At 49.3% G+C, this 18,520-nt stretch overlaps 1 protein-coding gene across 2 annotated transcripts in view; it reads right to left on the bottom strand.

Annotated features, from left to right (window-relative positions):
• The window catches only part of RIN3 (Ras and Rab interactor 3), a 122,505-nt gene that overhangs the window by 78,113 nt on the left and 25,872 nt on the right, over positions 1-18,520 (bottom strand). For both annotated transcript variants that reach the window (XM_036843253.1, XM_036843252.1), the window contains exon 2: positions 7,841-8,048. In XM_036843253.1, the coding sequence (XP_036699148.1) occupies positions 7,841-8,048 (208 nt within the window). The remainder of the gene's footprint in view (positions 1-7,840; positions 8,049-18,520) is intronic.

Genomic DNA, 18,520 nt, shown 5'->3' with positions numbered 1-18,520 from the left:
CAAAAGCCAACCTTGAAGATGGAGGAACAGAAAGGTGGAAAGGACCTGGGTCTTGAAGACATCACTGAACTGCTAAACCAGCCCTAGACCCCAAACCTCCATATTTCTCGTTAGGTAAACAACAGTAGCCTTATGGCTGAAGCTACCATAGGCCCAGTGCCTCAAAGGATTAATGAAAGAACTGCCCAGGTGACTTCAGTAGAGTGCCTGCTATATAATAAGCACCCAATATATGGTGTCTCTACCTGCCTCAGAGCTCCCTGCTGTATGGAGGAAGCGTTTCCATCTTCCTGTTCATGGATGGCTCTATGATTCAGAAAGGCAGGATGGTGGGGCACCAGGAACCCTGGACACGGAAAGACACCCTCACTAGCAGCTCCAGACTTCAGGTCTCAACCCCGAGTGAAAGGATGAGCTCAAGGTGAGCAGTGAGGGAATGTGAGGTGACAAGTCCAGGCACCGGGGCCTTCTCTGTCCACCTCCAGGACCCTCGCCTGTGGGCTGCCTGGGGTTATTAGGAATGGAGCAACTCACCCTCCTGCTCCCAGCTCACACCGGGACCCTCCCTGAGCCACTGCTCCGGAAAGCCTTCCCCGATTAACCGGGCCACCTACAAAGCTCGCTGTGCCCCAGTGTCCTCACTCAACGCCTCTCCTCTATGGGAACAAGCGTCGTCTGGTGCCTTGTTGAGCTGACATCTGAGTCACCCACTCCTTCTGTTCCCTCTTTATTTTTTTCCCCTTTTGTCAGCTCCCCCAATATACTGGATTAGGAACTCGCCAAAAGCAGAAGAATCCTCTTTCCCCAGCTGTACAAACTGACGGGCGACATGCCCACTCTCAGGGTCCAGTTTTCTTTGAAGAGCTAGGATTCCCCTACCCCCACCCCCTGAAACAACAGCGGGTTCATGGTCAGATCCCTGGGCTGTGAGGCAGGACACCGTGTCCCTCTTAGTGCTGACCCTGGCTTGCTGTGCCCTTCGGCAAGTCACTTCCCCTCTCTGAGCTGGCTTTTCCAGTCTAGTGAAGGAGGGGGACTAAAGGGTCCAGGACTCCTTCCTTCTAGAAGATTCTCTCCCAGCATCAGTGTCCTGGGGTCTTTCCCAAACCCCAAGAGGCTTACATGAGGGTTAGTTTCACAGGTAAATCACTGCAATCCAGGAGGTTGGAGCCCCTGGCTGGGTTGGAGCCCTTCCGTATCCACCTTCAGCCAGAGGGGTTCTGGAAAGACCAACCGATTTCAGTCACAGCTGGGACAGAAATACGCTTAGGGAGAGAATTATGCAGCCACTTCATTCCCCTCCTCCTCTTCAAATAAATACATAAAAACCCAAAGCTAAATACGCTATAAATGGTTTTGTTTTTACTATCCCTTTTTTGGCCTGGACAGTCCAGAGCTGTCTGCTTTTCTACTTTTGTTATTTTAGGACTATTTTCCAGTTGCTTGGGGAAATTTTCCAATCACGCTCTTTAGGGCTGGAACAGCAATGGCTGGTTCTTCCCAGGCACCACAGGTGCCTGTGGAGGTCAGGGGTCCAGTGGCCGAAGCGCCCTCTGGACACACGTGGTCCACCTTTCCCATTACTTATAACGAGGCTGTAGCCTGGCATGGAGCGGAGTTTCTCAATCCTGGCTGCACATCAGAATCATCCAAGGAGCTTTAAAACCATGCTGATGGCTGAGTCCTACTCTAAACCAAAGAAATCAGCATTTCTGGGGATGAGGCTGAGACACTGTGGTTTTTTTTTAAAAAAAAGTCTTTGAAAGCAGTCAGTTGGTGGGTTCAAATCACCCTCTATCACTTAGTGGCCATGTTACTCAGGGCAGGCCCCTTACTGTCAGAGTTGGGTTTCCTCACTTATAAAATAGACAGCCTGCCCCCTGTTCTGCAGGGCTGTTGGAAAGATGAGAGATGGTGCTCGGCACACAGCAGACCTGCTGACTGTGCCTTCTTCCCTGGCCCTGGCACCCTGAAGTGGCAGGAAAGGGGTTTCACTGATGCTTTCGCCAAACTATATTGTACGTAACTGGTACTCCTTGGTCTCACAGCAGGGGAAGATGCCTTGAACGTGGGCTGGTCCATATTGCAACTCAGGTTACTGCAACTCTTGAGCTAACCCCTCACTACAAAAAGCAATCTTACAAGAGGTTTCTTTCACTAAAAGACCACCTCTTGGCCTAGAAGCAATGACACTTCACTAGCAATGAACACACACAGCGCCAGATCTTGGTTTCTAACATTATTCTCCAATAAAAGGAACAAGGGTTCCTTGGAGAAATGGCTGATCCTAGGACTGAGGCAAGAAATATACAAGACAATCTGGAGCATCTTTTAGTGTAAGAAAGTAAGGAAGTGCTCTGAACAAACAAATAATCAAAACACACACACAATGATGGGGTTATGTCAAAGGGACACAGGAGCCAACTGAAAGAGCTCCCGGTGGCCAAAGTTGGAACAATTTGAGCAATAAAATAATTATGGTAGTAACGGATTATAACTCAAAGCATAAAATAAGTATCTATGAGTCTATATCGATATTAGTAAGTGGTCGAATAAATAAATAAATGGGGGAGAAGAGACAAATCTCTTGTGCGTAAGAATTTCAAGTCGTTTGTGTAGATGCTCTGCCCTCAAGTAGGCGGAGCATAAATTCCCATTCCCTGAGTGTGGGCTGCGCAGTGACTTCCTTCCGAAGCGAACTGTATGAAAGGGGGAGGAGAGGACTAACTTCACAGTGGAAACTGACAGGTGATCAAGGTCAACATCAACAGTGATGTCACGTTGACAGGATGAACCTTTGTCATGATGTGATGAGAATGGTGCATTGCCTATGGGATCTTTCTCCCCAAAACTCATACCCCGAGTCTAACCATCTGACAAATCCCAGGTGAGGGACATTCTACAAAACACCTGACCAGTACTCCTCAAAACCATCAAGGTCGTCAAAAACGAAGAAAGTTTGAGAAACTTGCAGCCAAGAGGAGCCTAAGGAGACCTATGACTGTATGTGATGTGGTGCCCTGGATGGGATCCTGGAACAGAAAAAGACATTAGGTAAAAGCTAAGGAGATCTGAATAAAGTATGGGCGTTAGTTAATACTAATGTATCAATACTGGTTCATTAATTGTGACAAATGTACCATACTCATGTTAGATGTTAACAGTGGGAGAAATTGGGTGAGAAGTACATAAGGGAACTCTCTGTACTGTCCTTGTAACTTTTCTATAAATCAAAAACTTCTAAAATAAAACTAAAAGAAAAAACACCCCACCATTTGGGTGCAGAATGAATAAAGATGGCTTTTGATTGCCTTGCTCTGGATACACGCAAATCAAAAATGGGCCAATATGTTCCCAGAACCTTATCAGAGAAGCAGGCTGCAGGAGATGGGGAGTAGTAGAGGGGGTGGGACATGGTCAAGGTCATACAGATATTTGGGACAAAGGGGCTGGATCTCCAGTCTCCTGACCACTGGCCCCAGACATGATGAAGCACTGTCTCTCACTGGTGCCATGAGGGGTGGTTCCAGGTTATCTCTGAGGACCCTCTGAACTCTCACAGCCTGGGGGCTACCCAGTGTCTATATCTTAAAAACGATGAAGCCATTGCACTGATGGAATTTCAGACAGTTCCATGAGAGTGATATTATGCAGCAAAGGGCCTTCCCAGCATCTCCTGAAGATCACACTATGCAGACTCTGCTCTTACGAGCTGTGTGACTTCAGGCAAGTGACTTAACTTCTCTGTGCCTTCATTTCCTTATCTGGAAATGGGGACACTAATAACACCAACCAGACAGACGTCGCTGTGAGGGTCAATAAGATCATGCAAAGAACAACTTTGGGTAAAAGTTGGCCAGTCTTTTATCAGAGCATGAGCTTCAGGGCTTTGCTTTCTGCTTGAAAATACAGAAGCTCACGGGGAGGAGTTGGGTGTGAGGGCAGAGAATTGAACAGAGGGTGCATCTCCTCCAATTTTGTTGTCCTCGGGGCTGACCCAGTCCCTGTGGCCTCAGAGGGAGAGTAAGGGGGCAACAGCGGGAAGGGCCCGGCTGACCTCTTTTAGCCCATCACCTTCGGTCTTAACAGTAGCCTGTGGTCTCACTCCTGGGATTAGATTCAAGGCTCTGACAAGGGTGTCACTTCAGGACCCAGACTGAAGCTTTCTGTTTTCTATACTCAGCCCGAGTTATAAAATAGCGACCTGGGTACCTCCACCTACTTGGGGTGAAGAGGTGTCTGGGCCTCTTGCAGCCACAGAACCTGGGATGAAGACTTAAAGCCTTGTGTGATGTGTGCTCACCTGGAAAGTAAACACAGCCATGTGACCTTTGTTCCTCACTGCAGGCAGGCCCTGAGCAACTGGCCCAGTTTTGCCAGCTCCCCAGAACCAGTCCCATCCTCCCTGCCATCCTTCATTCACTTGTTCTGATGAACACCCAAAGCCAGACATACTCTGCACCCAAGCCTGAGCCAGAGGCTGGCATTGCAAGGCAATGAATGCATCTTGGTGTTGCCCTCCAGCGACTCCAGTTGGCTCCAATGCCTGCAGTCATGCTCTCTTCCCTCCCCGTGTGCCCCAGCCCAGCTCATGCCCACTTCTGGGGCTCAGCCTGTGCTGTTCCATCACCCATTCACCCACTCAGCTCCCCCATCCCAATCTTGCCCATCCATCCTGCATGGCCCAGCTCAGCATCTGTCTCCTCCAGGAAGTCTGCCCGGATCAGCCCACCCGGACAGGCTCCCCGCCTCCTCTAGGTCACTCGCTGTCCTGCCTTTTACCCAGCACTGAGACATCCCCTCCCCAGGCCTTCCCATTCATATCCGTGCATGACGCCCCCACCAGACCCTCTGAGAGGACAGTGGTAAGATCAGATTTTATCCATCTTTATAAACATGTCTTATACCCAAACCCATCTGGTATTGACTGACCTCAAAACATTACTTCTTCTTCTTTCTGGCTACTAACCTTCACCCTTGTGAGGGGTGTGCTTTGGCTTAGCCAAGACTGGGATCAAATCTCAGCCCTGTAACTCACTAGCTGTGTGACCCTGGGCGGGTGACTTCACTCCCAGTGGTAGAGGCTGCTGGGGCCCTGCCCACTCTTTTTAGTGGACCCCAGTCCTGCTTCCAACAGCCAGCTTGGCATCACTTTGCTCACCGGCTGTTTCTGGCCAGAGTCAGATCCTCTCATACTGAGTAGAGCAGAGAGGTGGTGCTGGAACGTGAATCCTCATCCCCCATCGCCTGGAAGCAATAGCTATCAGCAGCCAGTGGACAATATCAGCTCCCTCAGCCCTCTGGGCAGAATGACCTTGAGATGTGTGCTCTACCCTGGCTCCCAGAGCGCCCCAGCAGAAGCCAGCTCCACTGCCCCAGGGGTAACTGCACCAACACATACCTTTTATTAGCTGCCTTCCCTTCCTTGTCTTATTTCCCCCACTGGTGTCCCCTGGGGTCACCTCCCAGCTCCTCAGCTCGGGGGCTGCTTCTGGGAAGCCCAAGGGCGCTCCTCTTAGCCACAGTTTCATCATCAGTAAAATGAGGATAACGGCAGAGCCCGCCTCACAGGATTATCGCGAGGATTAAATGAGATGACGCTCACACACCACTTGGTACAGGGCCTGCCACTCATAAGCATTCTCCACACACAAGCACTACTGTTGTTTTGAGTTGGGCTTATCGTAAACTTTTTGAAGAGAGTATTGAACCTTTGGACAAAGTGGGCATGACTTACACCCAGTGCAGCTCACCTTGGAGACCCACTTGCCATCTCCCGGGACGGTCCTCACTGTCTGGTCCACCCCCATCTACACGCATGCCTGGACACACACAATGGCCAGAAAATGGCCATTCCTCAGCACCACAACCTTGCACTTGGGCCTGTTTCTCAGCTGCATCCTCCCAAGAAGGGTGGGACGCTAATCCCCTCAGATCCTAATAGGGGAGTGGACGACCAGCCGGGGCTGCAGCCTGGGAATGCCGACCCCGGAACACCTGCTGGTATGAATCCCTGATTTTATTTTCTATGCAGTTTCATAATCTGCTCTAAAGCCTCAGGCAGTTCGAAACTGAAAGCCTTTAGGTGGGGAGGAATGAAACAACAGATCTTGTTTCCTTGAGGATGCGGTCTCCCTGCCTCCCCTCAACACCCGCCCCCCCCCCCCCCCGCCACCCCACCCCAACCCTCTCCCAGGCTGACCCTGGGGCCGAGGTGGGGCTGGGCTGGTCCACAGGGCGCCCGCCTCCATGCCCGGGGGAGGCCTCCCCTGGCCCCGGAGGGATTCAGCTGGGTCTTTAGGCCTTTACGGTCCCCACTCACTATGGCAGGAGCCTCTGTGGGACTTTGTGGGACTTTGCTGGAGGCCCCATGAGTTCCAGTAATACCAAAGTTCAGGTACAACTGCTGACTTGATGGATTTTATCTAGTCCAAGATGAATTAGTCTGCTAACTACCTGAGCCCCCTGTGTTTAGGAGCTTGGACTATTCCCCGGACACAGTGTAGCGATACATACCACACTGAAGGTAAGAACAGCAAAAAATGGCTAAAAGATGCAATTCCATCTCGGTCAAATACAACCTGTGTGTCTGATACAGCACGGGAGCTCCCCAACTGCCTGGGTTCAAAGGCCAGCTCAGGCACTCGATCGCTGTGTCCCCTGGGGGAGGTCACTTATAACTGCTTTGTATCTCAGTTACTTCCTCTGTGAAATGGGTATATTAGTATTACCTACCTCAGAGGGCTGCTGGGAGGATAAACTGTGCTAATACACGTGACAGTGCCCAGAACAGAATAAAGTGCTTGGTGAATGCTAGCTGTCAACAGATGTGGGTGTCTGCACGGAAGATGAATGGACCGATACGCCACACACGCCCAGCAGAAATGACTTCTGGAAGCAGACCGGTGGCTACCAGGGGCCAGGGGAAGAAGGAATGGGGAGTAACTGCTTAATGGATACGGGGTTTTATCGTGGGGTGATGAAATGTTTTGGAACTAGATAGAGGTGGTGCTTGAACAACCTTGTGAATGTACTAAATTGTGCACTTAAAAAATGGCTAATTTTGCGTTATGTGAATTTCACCTCAATTTTAAAAGAGCCCCAAACAAAAAAAGACTTCTGGGAAATAGGTTAGGTGAAAAAGAGTGGGTGGCAGAGACCTTTATCAGACACTTTACTACTTACTTTATCACTTCTGTCCAGCTTGATATTTTTTAAAGTAAATACTTATATGTATCACTTTTAAAATTAAACAAATTAAAAAAAAATTTAAAGGAAGTAGCACGTAAGAGAAAATGCATGGTGCGTGGCATCTATCTTCCTCTGTAATGCTTACACCACGAGGAGGAAAATACTATTAATGGCCCCATTTCAAAGTGAGAAAAGTGAGGCTCAGAAAATTTAAGCCACTTCCCAACTCACTGAGCTTGACTGCAAAACAAAACAAAACAAAACACTTTCGATTCCATCACACAGTCCCTCATATTCACATGTAAAATAAGGGGGTGTAAGATGATTTCTCAGTTCCCTCCGGCTCGGATACTCTCTGGTCCCTGGATGCCTGGCTGAGTTCTCAAAGTGCCAGTCCTGCCGCGGGCACCCATACGCCCAGAGAGCCCCCGCCAGCCGTACATCCCCAGTGGGACACCTGCTCCCCAGAGCAGAAACCAGACCTCCCACCAGTCCCTTGCTCCTGAGCTCTGGTCGCAAAGCTGATAAAACCTAAGAAAAGAGAGCAAATGGGCAGCTGTCCAGAGGGCAGCTACTTCCGTGGGAGCCCGAGCAGCTCCCGACAGCCGTGCCCGCCTAGCGGCCATGAGGTGGAGAGACCCCGACTCACCCCGGCCGCCTCCCGGTGCAGGATCCTGGTCGCCTCTGCCCGGCCCAGACCCAGATGCAGCCACACCGGGCAGGTCTTGACGAGCTTCTCCAGGACGCTGATGCCCCGGAGAGGAAGGCAGTTCCTCGGGGTGACCGGCAGGCAAGGCCCCACGCCATCTTCCTCCTCCTCTTCCTGTTCCTTTCCTTTGCCAACATCTGGAATAGGACTGAGAACAGAATCAAATGACCAGCCCGTCCTGCCGCCAGCCCAGAGAGGGGTTTACAACAAACGGGGATTCAGTTCAACCATGCTTATTTATTCAGCATCTACGTAGCCAGGGGCCCTTTGGGGAATTAAAAAATGAACAAACCGTGATCTTCGCCTTAAGGCGCTTATAATAAAATGAGTTAAGACATACACAGAAAAAACCAGCTGTAGCACAAGATTGGAATAAATATAACAGGAGCACAGTGCAACGGAAGTAGCTAATTCCAACCCAGGGTGGGTTCAGGAAAACAAGGGCATTTGAGCAGAGCCCTGAAGAGGATTTTTAAAACACTTTTTAATTGAAGTGTAATTTATGCACAGTGAAATGCGCTAGTCTTTAGTATACAGTTAGACAAAGTTTTATGTATGTCTACACCCGTGTAACTACCACCACTCAGATCAAGAGAGAGAGCTGTGCTACCCAATAGCATAGCCACTAGCCACATCAGCTCCTAAAAGTGAGTTGTCTGAACTGAGACGTGCTGTAAGTGTAAAATACACACAGGATCTCAAAGACTTGGTATGAAAAAAAAAAAGACCACAAAATAGTTCATTAATAATATTTTACATTGATTGTATATTGAAAGGATAATTTTTGGATATATTGAGATAAGTAAAACATTATTAAAATTAATTTCACCTATTTCTTTTTACTTTCGGTGTGGCTACTAGAAAATTTAAAACCAAATATGTGGCTTGCATTATATTTCTATTAGATATGCTGATACAGACATTTCCAGAAGGCTTTCTTGTGCCCCTCCCAGTCAACACTCCCTGACCCCCCAAGCTGAGGATGTAAAACGTCAGGGTCCCCGGAGAAAGGAGGAGAATCACAGGCCTGAGAAATGGCAAGACAAAGCAGAGGTCCAGTCTAAGAGATTCCAGACCCTTCCCAACACGCTCCCTCCACCTGACCCCCTACACACTGGCATGTGAGTTTTGATTCCAGAAAAGCAGGAACAGCATCTTGGTGCCTCAAATCCTGAGTTGGGTGGGCTGTGCGGTCTGTTTGCCTTCTACCTGAGGAACGAAATCTCAGGATATCTGCAGGGGTGAAAACCTTAATCAGACAGAAGGGGCCAGTTATAAAGCCAGGAAGGTGTGTTTTGTGCCTCTCCTTTGCTCCGTGTCCCTGTGATGTGGCCCACGGGCACCAGAGATAAAGCTGGCTGGTAAGGAGCTGCCGGGGGGCGGGGTGGGAGGAGGCCAGGATGAGCCCTGTTAGAGGCACAGAAAGGTGGAACCATTTGCTGAGGTCAGAGGGCAGCGGGAGCCAGGAGTCCTGATGAGGGGACGAGCATTTCCTCAAGGGGAGGGCGAGGGTCCTGGTGGTTCCCTGGGTGGTGGGGAGGCTGGGAAGTGTGGGATTAAACAGGTCGAGCGGTGTTGGGTTTTGCAGAGACCAGACTAGAAAGATGTGTGGTGATGAGCGATCCGGCAATGTCAGTGTGCTAAAAATTCCCTCCTCTGACGCCTCCACTCCTAAACCTTCCGAGGAGCCCTCCCTCCCTGGATGCTGCGTGTGCCGTGGGTTCGTGTGGATTTCCCCTCCGGGTCCACACAGAAGAGTGTGCCACGTCACCAGGCCAACAGGAGTGTCCCAGGCAGCTGCAGGCGTCGTGGGTCTGGAAGGGGCAGCAGGGCAGCCCCATGGGTGTCCGCAGGCTGTGGAAGTGGGTCTCATTTGGAGCTCAAGGTCAGGGCGGCCCAGCTCATATTGATGTGACCTCTTCCCAAGCCCTGAAATGTGGTCCAGCATCTCCTCTGGGAAAGCAGTGAAAACAGTGGAGGCCAGAATTACCCAGAAATAAGCATTCGGGGCCTGTTAGGTTCTTCCAACCTCCCTTGGAAACACAAAATCATCCTCTGGCACCAAAAGGCTTTATAATCATCCTAAAACCTTCTCGCTTGGCCCAGGGCTTCCCCCAGAGGCCAGTTAGGGCTCTAACAGCAGCTGGTGTGAGAGCAATTGGCTCCCATTTCCTCTCTGCCACTAACTAGGCTTAGGTAGCTTAGTTAAGTCCATGGGTAAGTCTGTTCCCTCTTAGGGTCTCAGTTTCTGCATCTGTCTGCTTCTCAGACTAAACCACTCAAGAGGCCAAAGGCTCTTAAGATATTGCTTTCCAGGAACTGCCCAAGTCTTTCCGTGTTCTCCTTTCCCTCTGGGTGGGCCAGGGCAGAAGTCACAAGGGCTTGCTCAGGGTCCCCTAAATGGTGACTCGGCAGGACCTGAGGCTTGGAGTGGAACCTGTAAGTGTCAAAGGCCGCAGCAAGGTCTAGACGTTAGAGAAGGAGCAGCTGAGGTTAGGGGAGGTTTGGGCCTTGCACCAGGTCACAGGAGCAGCAGAGCCCTGAAGGGACAGAGTGACATGGACACCTGCTTTGACCAAGCCAAAGAATGGTAACGGGGCCAGGAAGTTGCCTTCTAATCTCTGAGTCCCTGCTGACCTTGGGCCTCGTGTCACTTGAGCTCTCTGGATGCCCACTTGCGACTATTAAATGCCGGTGCTGATGCTGGGGTTCCAGGCTGGACTGTCGGGCTCGAGCAGGATGGCAGAGATGTGAACGCCCTGAGCCGGCACCAGGGCAGGCTGCTTCCCTGCCATGATTACTGTTATTAAACAGCTTGGCCACACCAGCTCTAACTGCCAGGGACCATCGCTGAGCCCACATCGGATACTCATCTGCTGGCACGGTCGGCCACCCCAGCACCCATGCCCCCCCTCTCACCAGCCAAGCTCCAGCTGAGGGCCCTGCAAAGGCAGCCCCGGGAGCCCCGGGTAATTAATGGCACTGTTAGCGCGAAATAATGAGCGTAGAAACTTTACAGCAATTCCACTGGAAAGAGAAATCATGCCATGACTCGTTTTCCTTCTGCTTGCTCACGGGAAGTAGAGCAATTAGCTCTAATCAGCAGTCCTAACAGCCTTCCGATTCAAGGGGCGGGTTGGCGGTGGACACCCAGATGCAGTGTGGTCAGACACCAGGGAAACCCTCGCCCTGGGCCAAGGGACAAGGCCTGGGCTCAGCATCCTGGCCTTCGCTCCCAAGGGAAGGAGTGACCTGGCGTGGTGTGTCCACACTCCCTGCGTGGTGCTGCATCCGGTCACCGGCCTGTGAAACCTGGGTGAGGCGGAGAGGAGAGCTCTGCTCTGGTGTGGAGAGGCCGCCCGAGGGGGCCACCCAGGTGGCGTGGGGTCAGCTCGGGGTGCAGCATCCTGGCTGCATGCTGCCTGTATGGAAGAAGGCCCCGCCGTTTCCCAGCTCGTGAGGGCACCAGCTTCGGGCTGCCTGTGTGGGTCCCGGGGAAGCAGCTCAGAAAGTTCCAATGACGCCTCATTGTAAGGAGAACTGAGGCCCCCTTGTGCAGACTTGGCCGGAACTTGGGGGGGAGTGTGGGATGGAAGGGGAGGACCAGGAAAAGGCCGTCTCCATCCCACCCACGATCCTGACCTCAGGCAGGCCTCACCCCAGCTTCAAGGCCAAGCGGCTGTACTGAGATAAAGAGACCTGGTCCCAGCAATCAATGTTATGGGACGGCCCGATCACTCTGTGCAAGGTGCATGAGTACACAAATGACACGGAGGGCCAGGGTAGGAGGGGCCCTGGTAATGCCAATCAGGGCAGCAATGTGCCTCTTCACCCATAAGTAGCCCACAGCACACAATCATCCTCAAACCTACTGGAGTGGGCTGCACTGTGTCCCCCAAAGAGATATGCCCAAATCCTAACACCTGGCACCTGTGAATGTGACCTCATTCGGAAAAAGGCTCTTTGTAGATGTAATTAAGTTACAGATGACATCATTCTGGATTTAGAGTGGGCCCTAAATTCAATGAGAGACAGAGGAATTCCCTGGAGGTCCAGTGGTTAGGGCTCCGCGCTTCCACTGCAGGGGGCACGGGTTCGATCCCTGGTCAGGGAACTAAGATGTCACAATCCACGTGGTGTGGCCAAAAAAAAAAAAAAAAAGACACAGAGATACAAGAAAGCCATGTGAAGGCAGAGGAAGAGAGTGGAGTTAAGAGTTTTGAACACCAAGGATTGATGGTCACCACCAGAGGCTAGGAGAGAGGCATGGAACATATTCTCTCTCTGAGCCTCCAGATGGAACCAGCTCTGCTGACAGCTTGATCTTGAACTTCTGGCCTCCAGAACTGTGAGAAAATAAAATTCTATTGTTATTAGCTGCAGAGTTCGTGATAACTTGCTGCTGCAGCCCTAGGAAACTAATATACCTACCCTATACCTGACAGTCCCATGTAAAGACGAGGACAGGGCTTTCCTGGTGGCGTAGTGGTTTAGAATCCGCCTGCCAATGCAGGGGACACAGGTTCGAGCCCTGGTCTGGGAAGGTCCCACATGCCGTGGAGCAACTAAGCCCGTGCACCACAACTACAGAGCCTGCGCTCTAGAGCCCGTGAGCCACAACTACTGAACCCATGTGCCACAACTACTGAGCCTGCGCTCTAGAGCCCGTGCTCCGCAACAAGAGAAGCCACTGCACTGAGAAGCCCGCGCACTGCAACGAAGCGTAGCCCCTGCTCTCCGCAACTAGAGAAAGCCTGCGCACAGCAACGAAGACCCAATGCAGCCAAAAATAAATAAATAAAATCAATAAATTTTTTAAAATAAAATAAAATAAAAAAATAAAGACGAGGATACTGAGGCACAGAGAGGCTGAATAGCTCATCCAAGGTCACACAGCCTATAAGTGGCAGAGCTGGCATTCAAACCCAGACGATCTGGATCCAGGGTCCGTGTTTACAACCTCTACACTATTCTAGTTCTTGAAGAAATTAAAAAAATTTCCTATGTATATGTACCCTTGCAGTACCTGGCAAAGAAAGAGTGTTCACTAATGTTTGTTATCCCATTTGCAATATATACAAACACACACTGAGACATAGAAATATAACTATACACAAAAATAATTTCCTGAAGGCTCTGTGAGACATCATTAAGGACAGTTATTTCTGAGAAGTGCAGGGGAGTTATTTCAAATTTGTATGCTAATTATGCATTACTTATAGGATTAAAACTCATTTTAAATAAATATGTGAAAATACATCTGTTTGTCACAAAAATGCATGCAGGGTGGAGACCTGGTGGCTTTGGGGCCTCCCGAGCCCGTGTGTTATCCCAGCTCTGCACTGACTTGCTAAGGGGCTTAACTGCCTATCTAACCACACTGACTCCAGTTTCCTCTTCTGTAAAATGGGGAGTAAGTAAAACCAGCGGAGAGGGTTTCTCTTGGGCATAAATGAGATGAGAGGGCACACCGCACATGATGATTATCTCTGGAGTGATTAAGAGTAAACCTCTAAGAGCTGTAACTGAATTGCCTGGTGGGGCTCCTGTGCTCACCGTGAGCTTCCAGAAGCCCAAAGCCTTCCTCCTTTTGAAATGGCGCCGACTTCTCGAGCTGCGGCTGGACTGCCCAGAAGCCCCAGAGGGGAGTTTTCTCTGTCTCTGACCTTGGAGGCCCGGAGAACCAGCCGTGCCTTGACACTCCCAGGGTGAGGGAGGACAGTCGCTCATTGCTGTCCCCCACTCCCCATCCTCTCCCTTCTCCTCCATGCTGACCGCTCTTAAATGAAATGACTCCCTCTGTACAGAGAGGAAGGGACCAGATGACAGGGACAGGCGTGTAGGGGTGTGGGGGGAGGTGGGATGTTGCAGGAAGAGGCATCAACCTCTCAGTGGATCCCTTTCACGACAAACTCACAATCAGAGATGCGGTGGTCATTTCACACACTCTGCATGGCCTGAAGATGAGGAACTAGGACTCACACAGCCTCGGTCCCAATCCCTGCCATATCTGGCCGTGGGACCTAGGGCAAGGTATTTAACCTCTACGGGCCTCAGTTTTCTCATCTGTGCATTGGAGCTGGTAATACCTGCCACATGTAATATGCATCAAGCATCATCTGGTACATGAGAACACCTCAAATAGATCATTATTCTACCTGGGGTAACCATGCACATGGTCATGCCCTGTTTCTCTTACGAACACCAGCAACATGAGAAATGGCCTAAGATAGGCGAGAGCCCATTGCTCAGCCCCTAAATGCCACCAGAGCACCAACGGGGTAAAATACTCCATGAGAATGAAAACAGTTGCACCTGCTCTGAAAATGATTTCCAAAATCTAAAAGAGACGGAGGTGCCGTAGCCCAGGCCCCAGCAGCCCCACTCCCAGGACGCACACGGTATAAGGAGATGATTGATAATGGAAGCATTTATACTGAGAGAAAATGGGAACAACCAAAATCCGTCCATGAGAGAACGATAAATAAGTTGTGATTCGTCCACCCTGGACTATCGCACAGCTGCTGAAAGGTAGGAACCAATCGCTACAAGGTTAAATCTCAAAATCCTGTCAACTGCATGAATATTAATTCCCTGATCTTGATTCTTGTGCTGCGGTTAGTTAAGAGAATGTCCATGTTTGGGAAATACCCACTGAAATATATGGGCGTAAAGAGGCACAATGTCTGCAAATTACTCTCACAAGGTTCAAAAAAAAAATGAAGGAGACAGAGAGAACCAGCAGATGTGACAAAATGTTGATAACTGCTAAATCTGAATGAAGACTGAACTACAGGAATTCACTGTACTAACCCTGTAACTTTTCTGGGAGTCTGAAATTATTTCAAAAGAAAAAGTTAACGAGTTTTTAAAGTCAAACAAACCAAATCCCCAATGTTGAGTGAAGAAAGCAAATACAGAAGGAATGAAAATATTTCTATAAAGTGTAAAAACGTACATAACAGTTCTGTGTCTTGTTTGTGGATACACATGCACATCAAATTCAGGATAATTGTGACCTCTGAGGGGCTGGAAGAAAATGGGATCAGGGAACTGTGTGAAGGAGGCTTCAGCCCGTTCTGTAATGATTTGTTTGCTTTTAAAACATCTGAAGCAAATATGGCAAAAGGGTAGGATTTAACAAAGCTGAATTATGGGTGATCAGGGCATTGCTATGTTTTTCTCTAGATTTCGCTACCTTTGAAATATTTAATTAAAAAACAAAACAAAAACCCCACATGCACACACCTTCTCCCAAGGTCCCAAAGCATGTCACAAGCCGAGGCGATATAGAGCGGGGGTCTCCGAACACCTAAGCCTGTTCTTTCCTCCAGGACAATTTCCCTGGGATTGACTCCCGCTATTTTTTCTTGGCATTTTAAAGTCAGTTCTGGAGCCTTGAGGGCCTGTGTTGAAAGGTAATCAAGATGAGTCCATTCAAAGAATCAGGCCCCAGGGGACATTTAGGAAAATCCTCTGACAGCTGCCACAAGGTCACCAGATCAGAAGCCAGAGAAGGTCACTGGGGCTGTTTCTCTGCACTGTGGCGGCACAAGACTTGGGCCAAAAAGTAGCAGCTGATGCCAGAGGGAGTGACAGCTTGGAGTTCCAACTACAGGTGAAGATGCCAACAGGAACAGTCCAGCATGGGCGGCAGGCATCTGGGGCTGGGAGCCGCCTCCTCCGGAGGCTCTGATATGATGAACAAACACCCCTCCTGGGCTCAGGGTCCCCCACTGTAAACAGGGAGACTATGCCACCGAGAAAATAAAATTCATATTTTATGGCAAGAGGAGAAAATTTAAACATAAAATTTTTCTTTGCCGGTTTGGGCCTCCTCCCTCCTCTTTAGTGTGTGCTGTGCCTCTGCATTAACCAGACCTCCTCAGGAGATAACATTCCTTCTTAATCTTGTAAGGGGCCGCGATGACCCATGACCCACTGCGGGCTTTGTAATGTAGATCTGGATTCTGTAAACTGTCAATTATATGTAATTTGAGTATAGCCCTTTGTCTCAAAAACTTATATACCTGTGTTTTGACCTCTAAAGGGTGGAACAGTTTTCAGAGCTTTCTGAAAGACTGTCTCCTGGGTTATAATGCTCAGGTTGGCTCAAACAAACTTTTCCATTTCTTTCCAGATCAACTACTGATTAACTCTTTCATCTACACCCCTTACCTCAAAGGCTGTGTAAGGGTCAAATGGGACAACATAAGGAAGAACCCAGCCACAGCGGACACTTAAGTGGTAACTCCTAGATGAGATGGAGAGCTCAAGACAGTTCATGGAGGAAGTCAAGGCTCATCAGACCCTGGGGCAGAGCAGGGAAGGGGTTCCTGCTGGTAAAGGAGAAGGATCTGGGAACTTTAGGGGTGGGTGAGCCCCGCTGGAACCGAGTTCCCCTGCCAAGTTTATGATTAACCTCTCAATCCAAAACTTTATTCCCTTTCTTGTCCCGCCCCTGTTCCCCTCAGGATTGAGGTGTATCAAAGAAAAGTGGAAATTAAAACTGAGTAGGGCACTTTGGGGCCTTCCTGGATACAAAAGCCCCTCGTTGTCCCCTGTTTCTTGTTTGTAGAAAAAGGCTTTGGTCTCCTAGGCCTTCCTTGAGTTCCAAAGAGCAGATTCAAGCAGTTACTAATTAGGGAAGTGAAAGAATGAAGAAACAAAGGGAGAGTAGTCAATCAAGAAAAGTAAAGACAGCTTAAACAATAGTTCAGTGATAAAACAGAGTCCTAGTTCCTCCTCAAGGGATTTACATAACGATCATTCTGCAGAAACTAAGACAAGCCATCCAGGTGGAGGATGGTGACTACATGCTGACCGTAACAAGCAGTAGACCCCAGACTGGCTGGAACCAGGCTGATGCTTAAGATTCCCAAAACACCACCCTGATGCCTCACCACCAACGAACCAGAAGGTCCCTGAGCTGCAACCCTCACCCCAAATGTTGCCTGTAAAAACCCTTCCCTGGGCTTCCCTGGTGGTGCAGTGGTTAAGAATCCACCTGCCAATGCAGGAGACACGGGTTCGAGCAGTGGAGCAACTAAGCCCGTGCAGCACAACTACTGAGCCTGCGTTCTAGAGCCCGCGAGCCACAACTACTGAGCCCGCGTGCCACAACTACTGAAGCCCGTGCCTAGAGCCCGTGCTCCGCAACAAGAGAAGCCACCGCAATGAGAAGCCCATGCACCGCAACAGAGTAGCCCCCGCTCACTTCAACTAGAGAAAGCCCACGCATAGCAACGAAGACCCAAGGCAGACAAAAATAAATTAATTAATTAAAACAAAAACAAAAACAAAAAACCCTTCCCTGAAAGCCACTGGGGAGTTTGGGTCTTTCCTTTGAGCATGAGCTGCCCATTCTCTTTGCTTGACACCTACAGTAAATGCTGTACTTTCCTTCACTACAACCTGGTGTCAGTAGACTGGCTTTGCTGCATGTGGGTGAGCAGACCCAAGTTCTGTTGAGTAACAAGCATACCAAAAGACCTGTTGGAGCAGTTGGTCTGGATCAGTGATGTGCTAGTAAGCACTGGTCTAGGACAAAAAAAAAGAAAGTCCTGATATGTAGTGAATGCTGATTGCCATTGTAAGTACTCCCACCATTGCTGATAACAAGCTATCAATGGTTTAACAATTAGCTTAAAGTTCCTAAATATTGAACAATAGGCCTTTGTGAACCTATCAGCTGCCGCACACCCAGTGGAATTTTAACACTGTCCTCTACCTCAGATGTTCCCCTAACACTGGAGTCCTTTCTGTACCATCCCAACACGTAGTTGTATCTGTTTGAAGACCTCTAATGACGGGGTGCTCACTACCTCACTGGGCAACCCATTCCGAGAAGCAATCCTCAATTTCTATTGAGATGAAATCTGCTCCTCTGAAGTTTCTCCTTTTGTTTCTTTTTCTACACTTTTTAAGGCCACAGGGACAACTCACCCCACCCCCACACAGCCCTTCAACTCTGTGGAGAAGGCCAGCACATCTCCTCCCCCCACCCCTAGTGTCATCTCTTTTCCAGGTTGAAGAGCCCCCATCTTCCATGTGGTACCCAGAGGTAACATTTACCAGCTCTTCCCCTGTGGCTGACACTGAGCCCCACAGTGGTTTACACACATTGTCTCCATGAATTTGCATACGGAGTGGTTTGCTTTTTAATAATATTTTAAGGTGTACAATGCAATGGTTTTTAGTATAATCACAGAATTATGCAACTATCACTACAATCAGTTTTAGGACGTTTTCACCACCGCAGCAAGGAATCCTGTCCTCATTAGCTGTCATTCCCCATTTCCTCCTAATGCCCCAGCTGGTGTCAACCACTTATCCATTTTCTGTCTTAATAGGTTTGTCTTCTGATATTTCATATATGGAATCATACAATATGTGGTCTTCTATGTTTGGTTTCTTTCACTTGGCATAATGTTTTTAAGGTTCACCCCTGTGGTCACAGCTCACTGAATGCATCAGTGCTTCATTTCTTTTTATTCCCAAATAATATTCCCTTGTATGGACATACTACATTGTACGTATCCATCAGTTGATGGGCATTTGGGTTATTTCCAATTTTTGGCCATTATGAATAATGCTGCCGATATTCATGTATGAGTTTTT

This window comes from Balaenoptera musculus, chromosome 2 (assembly GCF_009873245.2).
Source record: "Balaenoptera musculus isolate JJ_BM4_2016_0621 chromosome 2, mBalMus1.pri.v3, whole genome shotgun sequence".
Lineage (NCBI taxonomy): Eukaryota > Metazoa > Chordata > Mammalia > Artiodactyla > Balaenopteridae > Balaenoptera > Balaenoptera musculus.
Note: the sequence above shows the minus strand (reverse complement) of the source record. Positions and strands in the feature narration are given on the sequence as shown.